Source organism: Vigna umbellata, chromosome 5, assembly GCF_029865625.1.
Source record: "Vigna umbellata cultivar VRB3 chromosome 5, Vumbellata_1.0, whole genome shotgun sequence".
NCBI classification, from domain to species: Eukaryota; Viridiplantae; Streptophyta; class Magnoliopsida; order Fabales; family Fabaceae; genus Vigna; species Vigna umbellata.
In genome coordinates, this window is record NC_142169.1 from 43831541 (window position 1) to 43854604 (window position 23064).

Below are 23064 nucleotides of genomic sequence, written 5' to 3' on the forward strand. Positions count from 1 at the left end.
CATCTGTGTCGACCAACAGTGTCGAGCACCCTTATATAGATCATCCATCTGTGTCGACCGACAGTGTCGAGCATCCTTGTAATACAGATCCTTCTGTGTCGATCAACAGTGTCGAGCACCCTTGATAATACAGATCATTCATCTGTGTCGACCGATAGTGTCGAGCAACCTTCTTAATACAGGTCGTCCATTTGGGTCGACCGACAGTGTCAAGCACCCGTGTTAATATAGATCGTTCATCTGTATAAAAGTGAAAATAAAAGTGAAAGATTATGAATGATGAACATTATATGAGATGAAATAAACGGTTGTGGATTTTGAACGAGCGTTCCAGGGAGGGACGACTCTTGGTTGGAAATTGAGATTTGTAAGTATGAACGTGGTAAGCTTAGATGGTGGTCCATCCTGATATTCCGTGAGTGCTCGTTCTCAAGTAGAGAGGAGTATGTCAAACGTGGGAATGGCAGGAGGTCTAGTCCATAACTGTAACTTGGACAGAACAGACTAACCTCAGGTGGCTCCTGATGAGCATTCCAGTTACCCCACCTGAGTGCACGGACGCCTTAGCTACACAGGATTCATACAGTCCGGACGGTCGGTCTAGTATCAGGATTTTGGATGAAATTTATGTATGAATTGAATGTATATGTTGTGAATGTACTTGCTGAATTTGTTAAGTATGAAATATCTGTTTGACCTGAATTAAATTCAATAAGCTTACCCTTGCATTTCCATTGTGTTGTCTTGTATATGTATATCCGTCTTGTCAAATGCAATCATCATCCGTGTGGATGTGAGCAGAAGGTGATACTTCCCTGGAGCAAACACTGGAAGAAGGATTCATAGCTGAGGAGAATCTCGTGGAAGTAGAAGTGAAGGCCGAACAGTGAGACGTTCGGTTTTTAGTTAGTGTATTTAGGATAATGGGCCGCTGGTGAGCGAGCGCCCTCTTTCTGATTTTAAATATTAGGACGCTCGGTAATCGTTTTTAAAACCTTTCGTCCTTATTCTTTTGTAAACGCTCGTTATTCTTTTGAGTATATGTAAGGTCGTTCGGCCATTTTTGCACACTCTCTCTTTAATTGTAAAACTGCTTTATAATATTAATACATGTTAATATTCTATTATATAGTTGCTGACTGTATAATTTTGGGATGTCACAATTACCTACATTTTTTTTCATATGTATTTTATTATAATTATTTATTATTTTAAATTATGTAGGTTAACAATGAAATTTTTAAAAGATTAAAATGTTGTTTAAGATTAAGGAAGTAGTTAAACATTTTGATTCTCCTTATCAAATCAAGTTGCTTTACTCTATAATAAATAAAATAATTAATAAATAATAAACAAATACAAAGATTGAATACATATTATAATAAATATATAAAATAAATTAAAAAACAAAATTCGAATAAGTCAACCTATGAGTCATAGTTGGTAGAGTCAAATTGAAAAGTTTGTAGTTCACGTTACAATAAACTAGATAAAACAATAATTTTTAATTTAACTAATGGTGAGATACCCTATTAAACGAATTTGATATCCCTAGGTAGGAGGATGCAATAGGAAAGCTTATTTTGTTTTATTTTTATTCTTGTATATAATTACTTCATAGGGGTGTAGCAAAAACCGAATCGATGGAAGAAAAAGGGTCCAACCAACCCATTACGTCATCATAATTTTCCCTATTCATTTTCATGCTTTCATCCTTCACTTTTTCACCTACTACAACAACATCCTCCTTAACCCTGGATTTCGTCTCCATCAAAACAACACACTTCATTACACCTTAACTGTTTCTTTCTCTCACTTTCCTTTCTGGTTTCTGTCTGAAATTGTTGGATTCATAATAAACATCTTCACCCTACAAGAACACCATCATCCAGTCTATATTTAGAACCAGGTTTTAACAACTCTCTGTTGTTACTCATTCAACTGGGTTAGAAAGCTCTGTTCTAGTTCTGTTTAACCCTTTACTTGCTTTCTCTCTTTTCAGTGATTGGAAGCTTGTTTTGTAATGGAAAAGGTGTTTTGAATTTGGAAATTCATTCAAAAGAGTAGTGGGAAATCGGATTAAGTACCCTATCTTTGATGAACTAAAATATCTATCTGAATTCTGCTTGTGTTATAGTTTATTGTTCTTGATCCTTTTTCTGGCAAGTTATAGAACAAAGTTTGAAGTGGTAACAGCAGGTTAGAATGAATTCATTCGATCAGAGTCATCAAACTACCAGCTTCAGGTACAATCCAAACTCGAACACAATGAATCATTCAGATGATGATGCTGAGTTCTCAGGGATTCTTGATATCTATGTTCATCATGCTAGGAACATTCATAACATATGCATCTATGATAATCAGGATGTGTATGCCAAGTTCTCTCTTACATACAACCCAGATGACACTCTCTCCACTAGAGTCATAAAAAGAGGTGGAAAAAACCCAATATTCAATGAAAACTTGAGGATGAAGATTACCCAGATGGATGCTGTTCTCAAGTGTGAGATTTGGATGTTTAGCAGGTCAAGAAATCATTTGGAAGACCAGCTTTTGGGATTTGCTTTGGTCCAAATTTCACAAGTTGTTGGCAAAGGAAAGGTGACTGAAGATTATAGCCTTTCCTCCACTGATCTTTTCCATTGTCCTGCTGGAGCTGTCCAATTAACAGTGTCTTTGGACACATGTTTTCCAACAAGTTCCAAGGTGAATTCCTTATCACAATCAGCTACTAATTCATCCATATCCTCAGAAGTTGTCTTGCTTGATTCAACAATCTCTGAAGATATTGCAGACCCAGTTGAGTATTCAAGAATTGAATTTCCAGATGTCGGTGTTATGAAGGAGAACCAGAAATTGGTTTCTGAGTACTTCAATTTGGACTTTAATGGTTCTTCTGCTTCAAAGCCTAATTCAGTAGGATTTCTACCATTTCTTCAACTTGGTGATTCTCCTCAAGGTAATGATTATGAAATGACCGTTACAGATTCAGATGAGAATCATGAGTCCATTCCTCCAAATGAGAGCACTCAGAATTCTTCGTTCCCAAGCTCCACTACTACAAGCTTAAGTGATGATAGAAACTCATCTGATTCAGTTGAGGACAAGAGTAAGTTGAGGGGTGAGTCAAGAAATTTTTTCAACGTTTCAGTCAAGGTTGAAGGTTATGAGAACTCTGGTGCTAGTCCAGATAACCCAACTTCCAAGAAAGAAAGTGGAGCCAGAGATGATAAGCAATCGAACTTCCCGTCAAGCAAGGAAAAGGAGATCAATAGTGAAAGAAATAATGAATCAGCAAGGTTTGGTCAAGTTTTTTCTGCTCCACTGAGGAACATCAATATGGAGGCTGAGCAATCAGCTATGCAACAGCAAATAGTTGACATGTATATGAGAAGCATGCAACAATTCACAGAGTCTTTGGCAAAAATGAAGATCCCAATGGACCTTGATAAACCTGAAAGTGATGGCCATGGTGACGTGATTCAAAATCATAACAACAGCAAGTTCGAAATAGATAAGAAAATGGATGGATCACGTGTATTTTATGGTAGCCGAGCTTTTTTCTAGTTATATCTTCATGCTATGTATGCTTGACAGATTAGTATGCCCTTTAAGTAAGGAAGAAAATCTATTCGGAGAGCTCAATTCATGAATAGATTTCAGTATCTTAGTATATTAGTTTCTGGTTTTTGACACCCCAAATTTACAGATCAACTTATATCTTGATGCACAGCCAACATGAATAGTTCTGTCATAGGAAGACGCGAGAGTTTAGTTTATTGTAACATGGGGTAGCCCAGTTTCTCTAAATATTTACTATGAGTTAACCTGTGTTGTTTAATCACCCCTTTACATTCTTCTATTTCAGTGCATCACTGTACTGCATTAAAGTGATTTATTTCTCTGTAATTCATAGGAATGCTTTTGTCAATTTCCTGTGATATTGAAATAGTCCAGAATCTTGAGATGTGTTGATTCACTTTGTAGTAAAAATTAGCAATTCATTATGAGATGATGATAGCAGTAGTAATTTAGTAAATTGTTTAGCTGAAGTGAAATGCAAGAAATCGTCTATTGTCATAACTAATAATGGTTTAGAGTTGAAACTAAGTTCATCATTTTATTGCTTCATGCATAATTAACATTTTGAGTGAATTGAAAGACTTTGATAAAAATGTACATTAGTGGTTGATATTAATTAGAACTAAATTGGCACGCATGCATGCTATTCAACATGTCTCAATCTCCTTTCTGTCATGAGGCTGGCATCACCATGCTCAAGTCATATATATGTATATATAGCTACAAAAATCTTACCTGCTTTTTGAAAGTTTTGTTGGATGCATTAGGAGAACTGTTGGGAAGGGTTTGATGCCTTATTTTGCAATTATTGCTATACCTAGTTAGAGAAAACCTAGTTGTAACCATAACCAATCTGATAATGGCAACTATTATTAAGCTGTTTTTTCTCAACAATCTAGAATTGAACAATTTCAAGTGCTATTTTATCGACAGCCTCAAATATGGGTCCCAAGTGATTGAGAAATTTGAGCCGAAACTTATATATGACATTGTAGTTCTGGTGGGTGGTGGTGGGGCAATTTACGCCAATTTTGTCAACATAATATGCAACAAATCCGAAAGGTGTGAAAGAAATGCATTTGAGGAAAGGATGACAAGAGAAAGGGAAACAATAGGAGGAATCCCAAGAGTAAAGTTTCTGGATATAGTTATTCTATGACAGAAGAATACCAAAAATGAAATTCAATGGATATATTCTATATATTAAAGTTAACTTTAAATATACAATTATTTTTTTTTATACGGAAAGTATGATGTCTAAAACTACATTATAAGTCTTTATTGAAGGAGAAAAGGGACTAAAGATTTCGAAGGGACCAATACTCAAAAAATATAAAATTACACAATGAAAGAACCACATGCTAGTTCTATTCCCATAGAAATCATAACTACAAAATTTGGCACATCACTCTAGTAATTATAATTTCCTAGTTTATCTGTAAAATTGTTTCCTTCTTTAAAAATATAAGAGGAGCAAAACATTAAAAGAGAGAAAATAAGCAGACATTTACGCCATCTCGCACAGAGCTTCCAAGGAACAATATAGTCATTATTAAGTTTTTAAGATGACTAATTGAGAGTCACATTCGAGCTAGATATAATTCCACCACTTTTTCTCCACTATTTCCAAAGTCAAAATAATAGCAATAATTTCAACATGTATAACGGTTCCTCTCGAATGTAAGATGCAAAACCACCTAAGAAGTTGTCTTTGTACCCTGTGGAAAGCATCACCAGTATTACATTTATGCAGTGAGCAATGAGTGGATGATAGTTAACTTCATCAGTAATAGTAGGAAAAACCCTTGGGATAAAAAACTAATCCATGAAAAAGAGATTTTGAGTGGATTCAACTTCTTGACCAATAATCTACAAACAAAAACCGTTGTACAGACACAACCTGAGATTACCATCAGAAATTCTGATATGAAAAAGTCTCCAGTTTATAAATAGCTTGGTGAGGTATTACACTGGACCAACGTAAATTGGAGCTGACATCATTAGACAGACCAAACATATTGGAGCTATAAAAGATAACACTCTCTTAGGGATAATAATAGCATCGAAGCTCGTAGCCCCTTCACATTTTAGTCCTTAAAATGTGTTTAAGAGGCTCGACGGACTAAAATCTATTTAAATTGTTTTTAGTCTGAATTCTTAAAAAATGTGATACTATTGTCTATTGAAACAAGCTCCTAACCGAAAAATAAGGTAACAAGAGTTTGTCTTTGAAGTCATTTTTTCATTCCCATAAATGCTGTTAATGTTATGACCTTTAAATTTATTGATATATTATCGTTAGAATCACTGTATTTAAGATATTATCCGCTTTAGTGTCACTATATTTAAGATATTATCCGATTTAGTGTTACTAACTTTATCACTTTCTAAAAGTTGTTTAAGAAAGTTGGAGAAGTAATATATATTTAAATTGTTTTTTATTTCAACTCTTTAAGTTATGTAAACTATTTAAAGTGATAACAAGTTATAATCTTAGAAAGAATACAACAAGTTAAATATATTTAGATCTCAATACTAAACTAGAGACCTATTTAGAATAAACAAACCTAATTTTCTTTCGTCTTGTTTAACAAGATCCACTATCCCACAACTCCTAAATAAAAAGTTAAATTTCAATTATTTCTAAGTTTTAAATGTAAATCTACACCATCACCCATCACTATAGGGGATACAAACATGGCCAAAGCCTCTTAATATCTTTGGAAGAGCCTTTTGACTCCTACAAACATGGCCAAAGCCTTAGTATCTTTGGCAAGAGCATTTTGACTCCTACCGTGGGCTAGAACCCATAACCACAAGGTTAAGAGCTTTTGTGCTATAGTGGTCAGTCCCCCAATTAAATAAGCCTTAAAGTTAAATAGCCCTCATGCTAAAGTAGTAAGTTAAACCCTAATTAAATAATCCTTTGTGCTAAACAACCTCCATGCTAATTGACCTACCTGTCCACGTCCCAATTTATTCACATCAAATCTCATGAATAAATATTTCTTGGACCCTCAAGGCTTTAACTCCCCCATAATCCGAGTATTGTTAGGCTTTTCATCTTGAAGGCTTGAGCCTAGGAGGTTGTGGTCCATTTGGGATAGCAAGTCTCCGTCTTAGGGTGAGTACAAAATATTAGACATATTTGGCTTTCATTACTAGGCTCGAGACCCATTTAAGGTAAGAAACCTTAATTTTGTTTCATCGTGCTTGACAAGACCCTCTACCACTAAATAAATGGTAGATTTCAATTGTTTCTAGGTTCATAAATATACCTCCACACCATTACTATAGGAGAGACATACATTGAATGCTTTTAGCCAAATCCTCCCAGTATCTTTGGCAAGAACAATACCAAATGTCCTTCACTAAGTTAATGGTTGTACCATCACTAAGGCCCCAACCAATGTCTATTTAACATTTTGAAATATGCTTGACTATGACTAGTCACATGGAGGAAGGTTAATAAATTCTAATTGGCCAACCATTGTGAAAATTAGAGTAATGAGTAATTTTGGTCCAATAAGAATCAAAGTGAAAGGAGTCTTAAGTTCTTCTAATAATAATACCTTTGTTGAGATTGCATACGGAAAACAATCCAAGACCTCCTTTCTTAGTAGGTTTGTAAAGTTTTTCGCCAGTGACTCTATGACAATTTTTCTCTTACTAATATAACCAAACCAAATAAATTTGTGAGTCCAGGTCTCCAATTTTGTTTTATTTTTTTATTTAGGTGGGAAGGTGAAATATACTTGCAAGTTTTAGATAACTGAGGTAAACAATTCTAGGAAAAGATATTACTTGAAGATTTGAAAGTATCACGGATTCCAAAGAAAGAATGGATTCCGAATCATATTGAATTATGAGAAAATTTTGTCAAAAAGTTTACAATAATGAATCTAAAGGACCAATTCATCATTTTTTATCTATTTATAGTTATTAACTTCTAACTGTGTCTAACCACTTCAACACAAAACATAAAAATTAAAGTTTCTATTGTTAACAAAATTCTCCCTACCTCGTTAACAAAATCATTGTACTCAAGGATTAAACTCTAGATAGTTCTTTTGGAGATCATAGAAGAACTCTCACATAGCATCTTCAAGCAATTGATGCTTCCATTTAACAAGAACTTTGGTTACTGCTTTCTTGCTTCTCTATACAGTCATTCAATCAAGAATTAACTTGGGTTCCTTGGTTCTGATTGTTAGCACTAGACGATACAAGACACCCAATTAAACAAAAGTGTTACAGGCCATAGTCACATATAACTCCAAACAAAATCAAATTCTCCCTTAATGTAGCGTAGGTGAAACCTGAGTATCAATCCGAGGAACTCCGTAGCTAATTTGTGTGAGTCTAATCATGAAAATAAAGCAAAGGATGGGGAAACTACAAAACATGATAACTAATCTAAAAAAAAGGAAAGAAACTCATGCAAAGGAACTAAAAACAAGATAAACAGATGCACTGAATGTGACAATGCATATCAGCAAATTATGAAGGAATGCTCAAATCAATGCACAAATGTGGTTAAAAAGATGTATGATGAGTGAATAATATGATAATCATCATGAAAATATGAATGGAACATGATTTGGGTTCTAATTCTACCTAAAACAGTGCAGAAATGCGAAATACCAAACTGTTATTGCCTAAAAGTTAAAACAGAAAATGAACAAGGTGTTTGATGAAATGCCTATTAGAACTATAATTGTGTTTTATGCAAAACTAATGAATGGAACATGTTTATATACCCAAAATTATACATGATATGAATTAAGAACTATAAAAACCCTCAAAATTCACATAATACACTTTTAAACAAGATTTGGCAACAAACCAGGGTGTATCAGCGTTTTAACAGCTTGTGCAATGCATGGTTTGTTATGCAGAATGTGTTTCTATGATATACAATGGATGGAATCATGATATGAATATGCAAACAAGTATAAAACAATGTCAATTGAAGATTAAAACTGAGAAATAACAAAAAGAAGCAGTACAAAACAAAGTTTCTATAAAATTAGCAAACTACCTTACTAGAAAACGTAACTAAACTGTAAAAACTAGAAAACTAAGAATTAAATAAGTAATTAAATGCACAAGCATGAATCTAATATGAAAAAAAATCATGAAATAGTACTTAGAATTGGAAGTAAACAACATAAATTAAAAATCAAAATTCAAACCCAAGATAGAAATAGTGGCATGAGAGTTGACTGTCAAAACGGTAAAACCGATGAAACAATCAGAACTAAAATTAATGCTTGGAATGAATTTCAAATTATTAAAATGTAATTTTGAAATTGAAATCAAACTTGAAAGTAACTGCACAAAGTAAATCACATGTAAAACTGGAAATCAAAGAAAGGCATAAAGGCAATAATGTAAACTGATAAAGCCTATCTAACTAGAACTTCAAAATTGAATCAATGTCCATTAGGCTTCCAAACCTCCAAAAATTCGAGTGTTTTAGCGTCCCAACAACCAAAGATCTGGTTCCCTAAAGCAAATGGAAGAAATAAAAATAGGACAAAAATTGTTCTGTTAGCATAAGTGCCGCTCAGTGTTGTCTCTAGTAGCGCTAAATGCTAACTTTTTGCTAATAGAATAAACAATAAAATGGTAAAAAGATGGAAGTATGAATAGTGAAAGAAAAGCTATAAAAAACACACACAAAAATACAAACAATAAAAATAAAAAATCAGTGGTCAAGTGTGAACAATGATGGGTGTAAAGAGGAATAATAAATATGACCCAGCCCATTACACATATATAAAAAACTCAGTGGAGAAAATAAAGTAAGGTGAAGTTCCGGGAGTGTCAATAATAAAACTAGATATGCAAAAAGTAGAGCCCAAAATCAAATGAAAACAAGGACAGGCGCAGAAAGCAAAGAATATAGGTGGTGCAGTAAGTAAATTTCGCAAGCAACATTTAAAACAAATAAAGAGAGATGAGTGAAGAAGAGGAGTGTTGCTCCCTACACTACCACAGACTGCACCTTCCCATTCCTGTTTTGCACTTCAGTAAAATTTAACTATTAGGATTAATTTTTTTAAAGACCCACCCACTTCATTAATGACATATTGATGGTCCTCCTATATGAATTGATGCAGTAGCACACAAGCTTTCAACTTCTTTCTCTCTAACTGTTTCATTGTATTTTGAGTGTGGTGGTGTTGTGTGTGTCTCTATAAGTGTGGTGTGCTTAGTGGGAGATTGCAAAGGTTAGTAGTGATACAAGGAATTGATCCAGCGGTGGCAGAGGTCGTTCTTGGTGGTGGTGCTTGAAGGTGCAGTGGTGGTGGTATCAACAACAACAGAGGAGTTTTGTCTCAGGTGCGTAAAGAAGATGGTAACCCTACAACAGATGTCAATATCCGATGAAGGTAAAACAGATGTTGATATCCATTTTACCTTCAACGGATGTTGATATCCGTTTTACCTTCAACGGATGTTGATATCCGTTGACGGATATTCACATCCGTTGAAGGGTACCAACTTTTAAACTTTTATTTTATTATATTAATTTATTGTTATTAATTTTATATTATTTTTTAAGATATCTTAATAATGTAATTTATAAGTAGATATATGTTTATGTTTTTGTATTTTTTTTCTTGTTTAAGGATATCAACATGTTATATATAATTAGTTTATAAATTTAAAGTTTGTTTATAATATATTACTTTATTATTATTTATGATGATAGTTTAATATTGTGTATATATATTTTTTATGTATGATTTTCGTATTTTTTAATTGTTTAACAATTTTATAATTATATACAAAATAACTTAGTTTAATTATATGAAATATACAATTTAATTATATTAATATTTTTATATTTGTTTAGTTAATTATTATTTATGTTAATGAGACTCATTATAATTTTATAGGTGATTATTGTTTAAAATGGATGAATATCTTCATATGGATTCTCAAATTGATTCTAGTTTTATATCCAGTTTCTCTTCATTCATCAATGAAGTTGTAGAGGGAGATTTGACATAAATTTATCACAAATGAAATATTTCGTTCTCGGGAGCAGTTAATTGAATGGGTAAGAGGGATGACTTATGATTTAGGATTTGTTGTGGTAATAGTAAGATCTAACATGGCTATTGGTGTATGAAAAAAAAAACGTTTGTCATACTTGGATGTGAAAGAGGGGGGAAATATCGGAAATACAAAGTTGATGCGGTGGCTAGTGTATACGACACTCTTAAATGTGAGCTCCGTTTAGGTTAAAGGGTAAACCATGTTCAGATGGGAACGAATGAGTGTTGAAGGTGATGTGTGGACATCACAACCATGAGTTGGCTGAAACTTTACTTGGTCACCCTTATGCTGGGAGGTTAAATATGAGTGACCAATCATTACTAGTTGATATGACAAGAGTAAAGTTACACTTGCAAATATTTTATTAACCCTCAAAGAAAATAATGATCAAAATGTCACAACAATTAAACAAATCTACAACGCAAGGCAAGCGTATAAACAATCATTGAGAGGGTCCAGAACTGAACTATAACAACTTATGATGTTGTTGGACCAGGATAAATACATTCATTGGAGTAGGTGTGCCGACGATTCAAAGGTTGTTACTGACCTCTTTTGAACATATCCTGATGCGGTGAAATTGTTAAACCCATTTAATCTTGTATTTTATGGATTCCACATATAAAACAAACAAATATAGACTTTTGTTGCTTGAGATTTTGGGCATGACATCTATAGGGTTAACCTTCTCAACCGCATTTGCTTTCTTGTCTACTGAAAGACAAAGTAATTTCACTTGGGCTTTGGAAAAGCTTAAAGGTTTATTTTTAACAACTGAGGGTCGTCCAAAAGTGATTGTCATCGACCAAGACTTGGCTTTGATGAATGCCATTGAAAATGTATTCCCTGAGTCATATCATATGTTATGACGGTTTCACATCCTTAAAAATGTTAAAGCTAAATGCAAAATGTTAGTTGATTCTACTAAGGCTTGGGATGTGTTGATGGAGGCATGGGAAAACGTGATGGATTTTTGCTGATCAGAGCTTGTTTACTGAGTATGTAAATGGTCTTCAATACGAGAGCAATTCATGGCCTCTGTTCTTTGAATATGTGAATACGACTTGGATTATTCCGTACAGTACATACTTTATAAAGTTATGGACGAACAAAGTAATGCATTTAGGGAACACAACCACAAATAGGTATGTTGTAAAGTTATTTTACTTATTTGTTTTGTAGATAAATAATTTTTTCACTTATTGATGGTTTTTTTTTTTAATTTCTAGGTTGAGTCTGCTCATTGGAGCATGAAGAAAAATCTGGGCAATAGTATGAGTGATTTGTGTTCTTGTTGGGATGGTATTCATCACGTTGTTATCCTACAACACAATACGATTAAGGCATCATTTGAAAGAAGTGTGTTGCTCATGAGTGACCCTTATAAAGGATACAAATATAGAAAATTTATTGGGTGTGTCTCTCGATATGCATTGGATCTCATTGTTGAAGAATTGGAAAGAGTGCAACAGATAGGATTGGACTCATCAAAGTGTGGATGCGTACTAAGACATACATTTGGTGTCCCTTGTGCATGTAAATTAGCACGCTATGATCTTGGGATGATCCCTCTGGGTGAATTTCATATAATGTGGCGAAAATTGCATTTCTCAAATGTTGAATTAAATGAAACTGAGCCCCAATTATCCGTTAAAAGTGAGCTGAAACTAGTTGAAGAACGATTCAATGTCGTTAACATTGGAGGTAAAGTCACCATCAAGTAGAAGTTACTTGACATTACTTGTTCTGCAATGACATTAATGGTCCCTCCATTACATAAAGTCAAGACAAAGGGTGCACAAAAAGGTAAAGTTCAACGAAGAGAAAGGTCTACGATGCGGGATCCATCATATTTTGAGCATGTGGACGCCTTTCATTCAACCTATGAATCTTCATCTACGTGAAGTAAATTATAATCAAAGCCAAAGGCAGTGAAGAAAAGAAGAGTTCTAATGATAGACCAGTTTCATTCTATTAGTCACCCCTTCATTGTGGAAGTTGTTGATGTTGTGGCTGATGGTCACTGTGGATATAGATGCATTGTTGCGTCATTGGGACTCAGAGAAGATTCATGACCCGTTATCATAAATGATCTATACAAAGAACTCAGTCAATGGCGTGATATAAATGCAAGCCTAGTAGGAGGCTATGATAGACTAGAAGAAATAAGAAAGTCTTTGTTGGTGCAATCACATTCAGCGATAAGTGTTTCCCTTTTTATGTATTTTATTTATTATATTTATTTTTTCTAACAACTTGTTTTATTCATTACAGGCTAACAGGTACAAGTGGATGACATTACCAAACATTGGTTATGCAATTGTTAACCGATATAATGTCATCTTAGTGTGTATGTTATATTGTCAAAATTATACCATCTTCACACTACGTTCCACACCACCTTCTGATATAACTCAACATCGCTTAATTTGTATAGGACACGTTCATGAATGTCATTTCGTGCAGGTGATTGTATTATTTTGTGCTTTCATTTTAAAAATACTTATCACTCAATTAACTATTGTAATTTGTATAATGCAGGTTAAGCTACAAGAAAGTTGTCCTTTGCCCATGGTGGATATCATCTCCTCAACCCACTGTTATCTTGAGGCACGAGCGTGGTCATTTATTTATACTAGTAGGATGCAAGCATTTGCATAGTTGATGGGCGTAACGACATCTTATATTGGCTTAGGTGACTCATGAATTTTATATTATGTCTGAAGATATGCAAAAATGCACTATTAGTTGTTGTTAATTAAGTACTTATTAATTTACTTTAAAGCACATAAATCTCGTATTATCTCTATAAAGAATAAGAGAACATGTAAATCAAAATGAAAACGTTAATAAAAAGTGAAACCGATATCACTATTCATTAGATTCTTAAACGAATTAAATTAAATGAAAAAAGGAAATACAAACTGAAAGTCCTAATACAAAGTGAAACAATGAAACACAAAGTACTACCAATTAGACGTTGACCATCTACCATGTACATGCTTCTGACCTCTCCTAGTCGGGGAATATTCCTCGATGCCCTCATTAGCAATCTGAAGCAGGTCTACCGACATCTGATGTGCAATAGTTCCCTGGGTCACATGACGACACGATATCATGGACTGTAACATTCTCACCATTCGCCTAAATCTAGCTTGCTTTATAATTATGTCAAACAATTAAATAAACAAGATGAAGAAAATTTAATATTATAAGAAATCAAAAATAACATACCAGGGCGATATATGGTGTAGGTGGAGACGGTCTAGATGGGGTCATGCCTCCTGTGGAACATCGTGGCGCTGTGAACACACAAGAGTCGGTCGTGCTTCATCTACAACATCAATAATATAAGGATGCGACACCCTCCTTAACCACTAAATGTACCGATCGACACAGTTAGAAGGGGATGTTGCATGTCTCACATTACTCACAACGTGACCTCTGAAGTGTAACCAGGCATGATCAATGGCTACTATATCTGCATTTGGAATGAAAGTGGGTGATCGTGAAATGTCATGCTGAAACCCAAATTGCCTCAGCACACGCTCAGACAAATGACGACAAAGGGTGTCACCAATCTCAATTTGTCCAGAATACATACAGATGCCAAGAAATGGCTGAATGCCCCGATGTGCCTCACACGGATGCCATACAACTCCACTGTATGTCAGGGCATCCAATTGTCACTGAATCTCTGCGAGAGTGAAACTCTGCATAGGGCTCTGCCACCTAGTGGCACGCCTCCTTCCCATGCTAGGGAAATGATCGCATATCCAACTTGTAGAAAAAGATAGGCCAATACTCTCAACCAAGAGGGGGGGGGGGGGTGAATTGATTTGACTTTAAAAATTATGTTCTTTCAAAATCTTTGATATTTTGTGGAATGAAATATGAAAAATATAATGAATCAACAAATAAAAAAGATAAGGAAGAAAAAGATTAACACACAAATTTATACTGGTTCGGCCAAGCCTACACCCAGTCTTCCTTCAACAACCTTAGTTGAAGGGATTCCACTATATTAATAGAGTTCTTACAAGCAAGACATACAAAGAACAATCCTCTTAATGTACTCTCCTTCCTAACTCAATACCAACTATAGCTACCTAGAAAGATCACCCACTTTCTATCTCCTTAGAGCAATCCCGACTCTAAGAATACCTTAAGAGCAATCCAAACCCTCAATGAGAACAATAACAATTCTCTCCCGCCTAGCACAATGACACAGGAACTCAATCTACAGATTGAAAAAGATAAATCTGATCTTCACAACAAGGATGCTTCATCTTTTGTACCATTTTAATTATAGTTTCAAGTATTTTCTAACATTGTATCACAAAACCTTTGAGGTTTAATTGGTTTTCATTTTTGCAACTTAAAGTGGCTTGGAAAAATACTTTTCAAGCAATTCCATCTGCACAATTAAACATTGTAATAACTTAGTTACCACTTCTTAGTGTGAAAGTGTGTCAAGGGGCTTAAAGTGTCACTTCCACTTTCACATAGGACCGCTTAGCATTTTCCATTTGCATTGTTTTTGTTTACTTTGCTTGATTTTCTTTTATGTTTTAAGTCTCCGTGATACATAGGAATGTGTTTCATTTAGATAAACCTTCATTTGGTTTCTAGTGCATTTCCATCTTGCATTCAAAAAGATTTTGAAAGATTTATACCTAGAAACTAAGGTAAGAAACAACCAAAGACACTTTGGCTAGGAAGAACAAGGTTCTTAAGCTTGTCCATTTGTGACTCACCTCTCCTTCTTGGGAGCTATTTAGTTACTTTTACCTCTAGAATCTTTCTAGAAATCCTTCACCAAAAATCTAAAAAGTTGGTGAAAAGTTTTAGACTCTCTACTTGTGCAAGTTTTTCAAACTCTTGTGAAAACCTTTCTTACTTCACAAGTATGAGTCATTCAAGTGTGCAAGGAAGTATTAAAAATTAGGTTTAATAGTCTATTTTGTCCTCAGTTTCGTTGAATAATGTCGATTTAGTCCCTTAGTTTAAAAGTGTTTGAAATATGTCCTGACTTATTAAATTTTGCGTCAAATTCATCCCTTCTGCTAAATATAACCAAACAGAGTTAATGGAGTGATGATCAGACAATAGTTAGTGGTAACGTGTCATTATTATTTAGTTGTGTGCGTGTTGCGTGTTATTTAATCCCTCTTGTCACATCAGCTTTGCCTTCTCCACAAAAACCCTTATGATGCCACGTGAACCCTAGCCGCTGCCACTGTCCTACCAACCTTGCTTCTGCATCGCAATCGTGAAGTCGTCGTGAGGACACCATCAACACCACCACCAACCCTATTCATCTTCACCTTAGACGTCACCATAGGTTCATCTTCTTGCGCAACCTTCCACCACGCCAGAAACCTCCATGGAAACCCCAAACGCGACCAAGCAGCGCCTCCCTTGTGATGGACAAATTTATGAACACCAAAATATGATGTCACAAACTTGTTTTTCAATCGGCAAGTATGACCGAATCGTTCAAGTAATAAACTTGGTAAGACCAAGTATCGTTCTTCCCAAAGGACTCACGACCTAGTTTAGTTGTGTGGTTTCTTGATTAGCTAAGACTTAAAGACGAAATATTTGGGTTTTATATGCAAAAGACGAAAATTAAATATGTATGCATGAAGTTTTGATCAATGACAAAAAGCAAAAGATAAACACTTTCAATGAAATTTATGTATGAATATGTTGTTGGGGGTCAATTTCATCTTATCCACTCTCATATATTTTAGGAATCCAACATTCAAATCATCATTGTTAATGTCACTCTCTAATGTACCTTTCAAGAAGGCTTCTCCCTAATCACGAGTTCATACAATTCCTAGCATTCCTAATGATCAGTTCATAAGTGCAGGAGCTTAACGACAACCAATATCATATTGGGAGAAATTCCCCGGATCTAGACTTCCCCGTACGCGCCCGTATCGACAAAACCAATAATCATGCATCGAATGAGTTAAACAATGCAAGCATTAAGCAAAGAGGAAAAACCCTAACTAATGATGAAAGAAAGCATAGATCTTAAATAAAAGATGTAAAAACAAATTCCATATATGAGAGCTTCAAAAGATTACATTGATTCCCCAACAAACATACAAGGTTTAGTTCACCATATTCATGGTGAACCTAGATGAACAATAATGAAAGAATGAAAGAGATAGAAAAACCCGAGAAAGAGAAGAGGAGAGCTGTCACCATCTCCCAATCTACCCCCAAGGGGTGAAAAAGAGAGTGTTTTCTTCGTCTCTGCCAAAGATACAAACCCTAGGACGTCCTAAAGCTTATATATTATTCCAAAAATACAGAAAAATTAGGCCCAAGCCCATAAAAGTGCCAAAAAACCAGTCCAAGCCCATTTAGAATGGCGCTCAGCGGTATTTTACCGCTGAGCGGTACTAGCGCATGATCCATTTTGCCCCCCAGCTGCTGTTTTGCCCCTCAGCGGTGATTTCGGCACCCGAAAAGTGCCGCTCAGCGGTATTTTTCCGCTCAGCGCCACTCGGTCAGACGTTTTCTGCGTTCTGGTTGGTTTTTCAGCATTCTGGTTGACTGGTTGACTTTTCTGGTTGACTGGTTGACTTTTCTGGTTTCTGGTTGACTTTTCAGCACTCCAATCATTCGGTATTTCAATTCTTCTTTCAAATCATTCAATTAGCCTACAAAATCAAGGGAATCTTGCACAAAACCATTAAATTCACTTTCAACTCTCTTATTCTCAAAACTAAAGAAAAAATATGAGTTCAAGCTAGTTTCTAAGTCTTAAAGGTTGCTTTTGGTATCAAATTTAAGCATAAAAATAACGGTTTTTCAACCGTTATCACAACCCCAAACTTAAAACTTTTCTTGTCCTCAAGCAAACAAGATGTAACTCAATTTTCCATCAATCCATATAATGGTTCACCACATTCAAAAATCTTTCTTTCAAGACAAGTAAATACTCAATTTAGCTCATCATCAAGACTTCAATCAAGATGTGCACATGCTTTTAGTGATCACTCAAACACATACTATCCAACAAATGCTATTTTCATGAATGATCAATTAACTAAGCAAAGATGTTCTTATGTGTTCATGGAATCTATCCTCACTAGATAAAGTGTTTCACTCAAACACACAAGTGTATAGGAGATATTCACTCATTCACTCTACTATTACAATATCACATGAATCAACTTTGCCTTTCATTTAACCACAATCAAAAACACTTACCAGCAAGCATCATCACAAGGACTTTTCTATGGCTTATAACGTGGCTGGGCTAACAAGAAAATTGGTTTTTCTAGATCACAAAACCCTTGAGTTAAGAGAATCATAACAACACAATTATTCTTATTTTTCCCAACTTGCCTTTGCATTGAGCTTTGCCTTTCTTTTATTTCTCTTTTTCTTTTCACATTCTTATTTCTTAGCTTTTAGCTCAATGCTTTTCCTTTTTCATGCTTTCTCAACAACCCCAAACTTGAACATTTATCAATACCACATAACATTTTCTACTTAACTCAAGGTAAAGCTTTTCAACAAGGTTTTTCAATTTATGTTCAAGGCTAAGGGTTCAAAGGATAGAACACATAGTGTTCTCTTTTAGTGGGCTCAATTTATGAATTTGGCTAATAGAAGGGTTATCAACAAATGGCCTTGATCATATGATGCAAACAAGCAAGTAATTCAATCATAGAAAACCTGGGCAAAGTCATTCATGCTTTCACAGTAATAGTATTCAACAATAACAACTTTGGAGCTCAAAACCTCACATATAAGCTCATTCACATTCCACATATAACATCCTGCTTAGAATCATAATCACAATCATAACATCTTGCATTTGTTCACAATGCTTGTGAACCACTTGTATAAGCATATAATGTGCACATTCTCAACATCAATCAATATCAAAGCATCATCAAGCATTACTTATCAAACAACAATCATAAGCAAACCATCATAATAGACAAAATTTCCAATTGAGTACATCAAACCCTATTCTACAAACATAAGTGATTGATAAAAGAAATCCTGCTCTAGTGCTTTGAAAAACTCAGCCCCATCAATGATGCTCTCTCCCAACCCCAAACATAGATGGAAAACTAGTGAGACAGTGAGTGGAAGGGAGATTTTCTAAAGAGGAATGAAAGGAAAAATGTAGAGAACCTTTGGAAAAATGTTTAGGAGTGTGTGTGCAGAGAAGAATCTAAAAATAGAGGCCAAAGCATGACTTAGGGTATAAAAATACCCTAATGGGCTCGGGTTCCGCTAAGGGGCAACCTAAGCCCCTTTTACGATACCACCGCTCAGCGGCACTTTCGTGTTGTGCTTTTCTTCTTCCTAGCTTACCCTAGGGGCCTTCTACTCATGCCCCTCACTTGCTCCCTGCAATTAATTTCTCAAATCACTCAAACATTCAATCCCTATCATGCAACTAAAGCAGAATCAAAACAAACAATACAGATAAAATCAATCAACTAGGTTGCCTCCCAGGTAGCGCTTGTTTAACGTCACGAGCCTGACCCAAAATCCACCAACACCCATCAGTAGGTGTAATAAACTTACCAACACCCATCAGTAGGTGCAAAATTTTCTTACTAACACCCATCAGTAGGTGTTACAAACATAGTACCCTTCAGTAGATACTTAACCACCTAGCATCCTTCAGTAGATGCTATCTCCAACAAAATAGTTACAGAAATAAATTCCACAAATTAAAAATTACAAAACCAAAATAAAATCAAAAGTTCTTAAATCATTGGGTTGCCTCCCAGCAAGCGCTCTTTTAACGTCATTAGCTTGACCCAACCTCAAGTTCCTTCTTCTTTTTCTTCTTTCTACTGAACTTCTTCAGAAATTTGATCAAACCAGGAACCTGTTGCGATGTCTCAACCATAGGAACTTTAATCTCCAATTTCTCTCTCAACCACTTCTTTCTCTTTTTCTTCATCTTTATTTCTCTCACTCAATTCTTCTTTTTCTTTTCTCTCTATCTTTTCCTCATCGCCCCCTATTTTTTTCTCATCAAGAATCTTGTCACTTTCAGTGATAATGGCTTGCCCTTCCTCCTTAGGGTTAACTTCAGTATTAACCTCATCATTCAATCTCTGACTAATGGAATGAAGCTGCATCTCCATCCTTTTACATGATTCTTCAATGCTTTTCTGAGTAGCGTCAAAATTTTTCAAAAATTGTTGAAGGGTGTCACCCAAACTTCCTGATAGAAAGGTTTGTTGCTGTTGCTTGTTAAATTGCCCAGTTTGTCCAGCTTGCCCACTTTGTTCCTGACCAATACTTGGGTGTGGTTTCCACCCTTGATTGTAGCTCCCTTGACGGTACTGATTGGTCATGTAGTTTACATCCTCTACGGCTTCAACTGGAAAGGCACATTGACCATTGATATGGTCACCTCCACACAATTCGCATAACTGGGATTGTACCTGTGCAACAGTCTTTAACTCTTGTGGCAATTGTTCAAGTATCTTTGAGATATTCTCCAATTGTTGAGTTATTAACTTGTTCTGAGCTATCAAAGCATCATTGGATTGCAACTGTAGAACTCCTTTTTGTTGAATAGGAGCTCCTCTTTCACTGTTCCACTTATTAGTAGTCATGTTTTCAATTATTTCTATGGCTTCCTCTAGAGTCTTCCATTTGATATTGCCTCCAACTGAGGCGTCAAGCATCATCTTGGTTTGTGAACCAAGACCTCCAAGGAAGATTAGGACTACTTCTCCTTCGTTAAATCCATGCTTGGGAGTCTTTCGTAATAGGCTTTTATACCTGTCCCATGCATGCCCCAGTGATTCTTCCATGCCTTGTCTAAATGAAGAGATCTCTTGCTTCCCTTTGTTGATTTTAAAGCTTTGTTGCTGCCATTGTTGTTGTGGTTGGTTCTCAAATTGTCCGGCAACTTGCCAAGATTGGCTTTGATCCATGCTTGAGTCATGTTCCCACCAGTGGTTGAGATTACTTTGGTAGAATTGAGTGCCTATATAGTTAAATTCTTGACCAAATTGCATTCTGCAGACATTAGGCACAAAACCCTAAAAACAATTGTTAGCACAAAAAGATAGAGAAAAAAAAAACAAAGGATATAATTGAAAAGATAAGAAGATAGGAAATAAAAACAGAAAAATAAAAACAGAAAAATAAAAACAGAAAAATAAAATAAAATAAAATAAAAACAGAAAAATAAAATAAAATAAAATAAAAACAGAAAATAAAATAAAATAAAATAAAAACAGAAAATAAAATAAAATAAAATAAAATAAAATAATAACCAAAAAAAATAAAAACAGAAAATAAAACAGAAATTCAAAATTAAAGTCAAAGGTAATCAATAATCACACAAATTAACCAGTTAAACCACGAGTCCCCGGCAGCGGCGCCAAAAACTTGATGGACAAATTTATGAACACCAAAATATGATGTCACAAACTTGTTTTTCAATCGGCAAGTATGACCGAATCGTTCAAGTAATAAACTTGGTAAGACCAAGTATCGTTCCTCCCAAAGGACTCACGGCCTAGTTTAGTTGTGTGGTTTCTTGATTAGCTAAGACTTAAAGACGAAATATTTGGGTTTTATATGCAAAAGACGAAAATTAAATATGTATGCATGAAGTTTTGATCAATGGCAAAAAGCAAAAGATAAACACTTTCAATGAAATTTATGTATGAATATGTTGTTGGGGGTCAATTTCATCTTATCCACTCTCATATATTTTACGAATCCAACATTCAAATCATCATTGTTAATGTCACTCTTTAAAGTACCTTTCAAGAAGGCTTCTCCCTAATCACGAGTTCATACAATTCCTACCATTCCTAATGATCAGTTCATAAGTGCAGGAGCTTAACGACAACCAATATCATATTGGGAGAAATTCCCCGGATCTAGACTTCCCCGTACGCGCCCGTATCGACAAAACCAATAATCATGCATCGAATGAGTTAAACAATGCAAGCAATAAGCAAAGAGGAAAAACCCTAACTAATGATGAAAGAAAGCATAGATCTTAAATAAAAGATGTAAAAACAAATTCCATATATGAGAGCTTCAAAAGATTACATTGATTCCCCAACAAACATACAAGGTTTAGTTCACCATATTCATGGTGAACCTAGATGAACAATAATGAAAGAATGAAAGAGATAGAAAAACCCGAGAAAGAGAAGAGGAGAGCTGTCACCATCTCCCAATCTACCCCCAAGGGGTGAAAAAGAGAGTGTTTGCTTCGTCTCTGCCAAAGATACAAACCCTAGGACGTCCTAAAGCTTATATATTATTCCAAAAATACAGAAAAATTAGGCCCAAGCCCATAAAAGTGCCAAAAAACCAGTCCAAGCCCATTTAGAATGGCGCTCAGCGGTATTTTACCGCTGAGCGGTACTAGCGCATGATCCATTTTGCCCCCCAGCTGCTGTTTTGCCCCTCAGCGGTGATTTCGGCACCCGAAAAGTGCCGCTCAGCGGTATTTTTCCGCTCAGCGCCACTCGGTCAGACGTTTTCTGCGTTCTGGTTGGTTTTTCAGCATTCTGGTTGACTGGTTGACTTTTCTAGTTGACTGGTTGACTTTTCTGGTTGACTGGTTGACTTTTCTGGTTTCTGGTTGACTTTTCAGCACTCCAATCATTCGGTATTTCAATTCTTCTTTCAAATCATTCAATTAGCCTACAAAATCAAGGGAATCTTGCACAAAACCATTAAATTCACTTTCAACTCTCTTATTCTCAAAACTAAAGAAAAAATATGAGTTCAAGCTAGTTTCTAAGTCTTAAAGGTTGCTTTTGGTATCAAATTTAAGCATAAAAATAACGGTTTTTCAACCGTTATCACCTTGCAACAGTCTAACCCTGCAATACTAAACCACGAAACAACACCAACCTTCTTGTTAATCAATCCCAATACCTAAAAACAGAAACGAAAAAGCAGAAGCCATCGCGCAACCATCCCTCCGCCAGCCAACCCCAAACGCGAAAAAAACCCTAATAGCAGCTCCACATGATTCGCTCCATCATTCATCTGCTTCATCCCGAATCTGAAAATTCGGAGAACGCATAAACCCGTAAGCAACCGTGAGCCTTCGCTGAGCGAGTGTCTTCTCATCCATGCCTCGCGATATCCATGCCGCTGATAACAGTTGAAAAACTGTTATTTTCATGCTTAAAAGTGATACTAAAAGCAACCTTTAGACTTAGAAACTAGCTTGAAATCATGCATTTTGTTTATATTTTCAGAAATAAGAGAGCTGGACAGGTTTATGCTTGATTTGAGTGTTTTTGTGCAGGTTTTGAGGTGAATTTGGTGAAAGAAGTGAAGAATAAGAGAGAGGACATTAGAAAAGACAAGAAAGAGTGCAAAAAGGAGAAGTCGAAGGCACCGCTCAGCGGCAAACTA

General features: G+C 35.3%; 1 protein-coding gene across 3 annotated transcripts; it reads left to right on the plus strand.

Moving 5' to 3' along the window:
• The first annotated feature begins 1643 nt into the window (after positions 1–1643).
• LOC124828999 (uncharacterized) lies at positions 1644–4015 on the plus strand. 3 transcript variants are annotated; one of them, XM_047302411.2, is made up of 2 exons: positions 1644–1909; positions 2003–4015. In XM_047302411.2, the coding sequence occupies exon 2, from the start codon at positions 2206–2208 to the stop codon at positions 3568–3570; it is 1365 nt and encodes a 454-aa protein (XP_047158367.2). In that variant the 5' UTR covers positions 1644–1909; positions 2003–2205; the 3' UTR covers positions 3571–4015. The 3 variants fall into 3 exon arrangements, with proteins under 3 accessions (XP_047158367.2, XP_087971426.1, XP_087971427.1); XM_088115300.1 differs by having other exon boundaries at positions 1645–2246; positions 2334–4015; XM_088115301.1 differs by having other exon boundaries at positions 1647–2246; positions 2368–4015.
• The last annotated feature ends 19049 nt before the right edge of the window (positions 4016–23064 follow it).